The following is a 2,664-nucleotide window of genomic DNA, read 5'->3' as shown; positions in this document are numbered from 1 at the left end:
AAAAATAAAAAATACTCCCTCCGTCCACCATTAGGAGTCCCATTCATGGGCGACACGGGTTTTAAGAAATGTTAAGAAAAGTGGGTGGATAAAAGTTAGTGGAATAGGAGTCTCACTTGTATATATTAGTTTTAAATGAAATGTGAGTGGAATGAGTTAGTGGAAGGTGAGACCCTATTACCATTTATGGTAAAAGTGAACCGGGACTCTTATTCGCGGACGGAATAAAATGAAAAAACGAGACTCCTATTCACGGACGAGGGAGTACAATTTAAAAAAAGAGTCTAATGCAATAAAAAACCAATTATATTTTCTCTCAAACAAATTACAAACGATATCAATGTGCAATCCTACGTGCCCATAACTCTTCAATTATATCACGCTGGGGTCGAATATGGGTTTCTTGCTGACGCATATTAGCAAATGCTTGGACCCTTTTGGCATCCCGCCGGGGTATCCTCATTCGAGGTGGTTGCCACACCGTGTTTTGGTTCGACAACATCTTCAGCGGCCCAATAAGTGAGTTATGGACCTTCATTTTCAACTATCATATTGTGCATGATAATACATGCGTACATGACATCAGCAATGTAGTCAGCATACCACAGGTGTGTTGGACCCTTCACCGCGGCCCATCGAGACTGGAGCACACCAAATGCTCGTTCCACATTCTTGCGCACCGCCTCTTGTCGTTGCGCAAAGTAAATTTTCTTTTGATTTATTGGGCATCTGATGGTTACTAATTTCGTCACTATTGTGCGTTTTTTTGTAGTGGTCGATGTTTGCGTGTTGGCAGTAGAAAATGGGGTCCCATGCTGAAGAGTAGAAGTTCCCCATGTTTTCGTTGTAAGGATTCTTGGGGTTTCCAGTCCAGACATGGATGCCAATGTAGGAACCGCCCTCGGTTGGCCTGCCATCGGGAACTCCGTGTGGTGGATCTACGGCCCTGTACGGGGTGCCCATGAAGGTGAGGGCGTCGTTGTCAGATTGAACAATCATTTCCTGTTGCATTTGGTTAAGATTAGTTTTGACACTCTCTCCATCATTGTAGTCATAGAGGGGCGAGTAGGGCTCGGTGAAGGGTTTGGGCATGTACATGCCATCGGGGTGGTCCCAGTTCCAGTAAGGCAGGGCGAAGGTGGGATCTCCGATGAGTTCACCGCAGATCCTCCCGAAGAAATACAGGTACCACCTATTTCAATATAAATAAATAGAATAAATAAATAGACAATTGTAACAACTACTTACTCCATCTACGATTAATTGCTCGGATTTTAAGAAATATAGTAGACAGTGGGTTGAAAAAGTTAGTGGAATGTGGGATCCACTACCGAAACTTGTGCTCCCTCCGTTCCAATAGTTGAGTTTTCATTTCTTTTCAGCACGCAATTTAAGAAATATTTAGTCAAGTGAGTTAAGTAAAGGAAGAATAAAGTATGAAATGAAAAAGGTAGAGAGATGAAGAGAGAATAAAGTAAGAGATAGAACGTAAGTGAGAAGAAATGTGTTGACTTTTACTAAAGAAGGAAATGACTCCGTTGTTATGGAACATACCAAAATGGCAAAATGACTCCACTACTATGGAACGGAGGCAGTAGTTAAAGGAGAGGGAAGAATATCCAGGAGTTTGTGAACGGACGAAAAATGAAATTGGTGTCAATTAATTGTGAATAGACGAACATGGGGAGTATTAGTTTTAGGATGGAACCCTTTGGAATTACCTCTTGAAAGGGAAGAATATCCAGGGTCGGGAAGCTGACTTGATCATAGGGGCCATTGCAGTAAGCGCAGTGGACGTTGGCTTGCTGTGCGAACCCACGGGGATCGTCAGGGTCCGTGGTGTCGAGATCCTTCATCCTCTGGATAGCTAGCTTGTACTTGGCTAAGTATTCAGGCGTCATCTAGTGAGCAGCCGGCCTAACCCTTCGAGGCTGCCCTGGGAACATGTAGTCGGCGACCACATCGGTGTAGGGCGGGCAGCAGTCAGTGTCGATACGAATTACCATGTTAGAGTCGCGCTCAACAGTAGTTGTGCCTTCGTGGTCGCAAATTTCCAAATTAGGAGGTTGGAGCGGAGTGGCCTCAGATTTACGGCCGTTCAAGAGGCTGCTTGCTCCAGCCCGCCAAGCTCAAGGAGCATGTTTCTACGGTCTACATGGCCGCACCCGCGTCGCCACTATTGCATGAAACCCTCACCGAGCTAAATAAATCCATAAAATTTATCAGTATTTATAAATCTATTTTGTATTTGAACCAGCTACCAATCCATACAATTTTTGAAGCTCTTATATTACAATCAAAAGATTAAGTTATAATGAAATAAATGCAAAAGGACGACGGGATGAAACCCTAGTTTCGTAGGGTTAGGGTTTTGAGAGATTTTTTAAAAGGGAGAGAAAGGAGAATACATATTTGTAAAGTTATCTAGGACCTATGAAGTTCAACTCTCTTTTGCGATCAGGAAAAAAAACTAACATGAAAAACCAGAAAATATTATAATTATATTCGACTTAATAATAAAGAAAATACATTATGATTAAGCAAGATAAATACTACTCCCTTGACTCAACATAGTCTCCGTAGCGATTTGGGGCAGCTCGGGTATATCGTGGGCGAGGCTCGGGCCTCGTGGGCTGCCTTGGGCGTGGTGATTTCTGCAGGCTC

The 2,664-nt window shown here is 43.2% G+C and overlaps 1 protein-coding gene across 1 annotated transcript; it reads right to left on the bottom strand.

Annotated features, from left to right (window-relative positions):
• Window positions 1-594: 594 nt before the first annotated feature.
• LOC125188878 ((+)-larreatricin hydroxylase, chloroplastic-like) lies at window positions 595-1,901 on the bottom strand. The gene is made up of 3 exons (XM_048085954.1): window positions 1,722-1,901; window positions 1,249-1,253; window positions 595-1,192 (listed from the first exon to the last, which is right to left on the bottom strand). The coding sequence occupies exons 1-3, from the start codon at window positions 1,899-1,901 to the stop codon at window positions 595-597; spliced, it is 783 nt and encodes a 260-aa protein (XP_047941911.1).
• Between the last annotated feature and the right edge of the window lie 763 nt (window positions 1,902-2,664).

Source organism: Salvia hispanica, chromosome 1 (genome assembly GCF_023119035.1).
Source record: "Salvia hispanica cultivar TCC Black 2014 chromosome 1, UniMelb_Shisp_WGS_1.0, whole genome shotgun sequence".
In the NCBI taxonomy this organism is placed as follows: Eukaryota; Viridiplantae; Streptophyta; class Magnoliopsida; order Lamiales; family Lamiaceae; genus Salvia; species Salvia hispanica.
The sequence above is the reverse complement of the archived record's forward strand: the minus strand, read 5'-3'. Positions and strand labels throughout refer to the sequence as shown.

Excerpts from the sequence above, each read along its gene's own strand:
- LOC125188878 (XM_048085954.1), bottom strand. The coding sequence starts at position 1,901 with ATGACGCCTGAATACTTAGCCAAGTACAAGCTAGCTATCCAGAGGATG.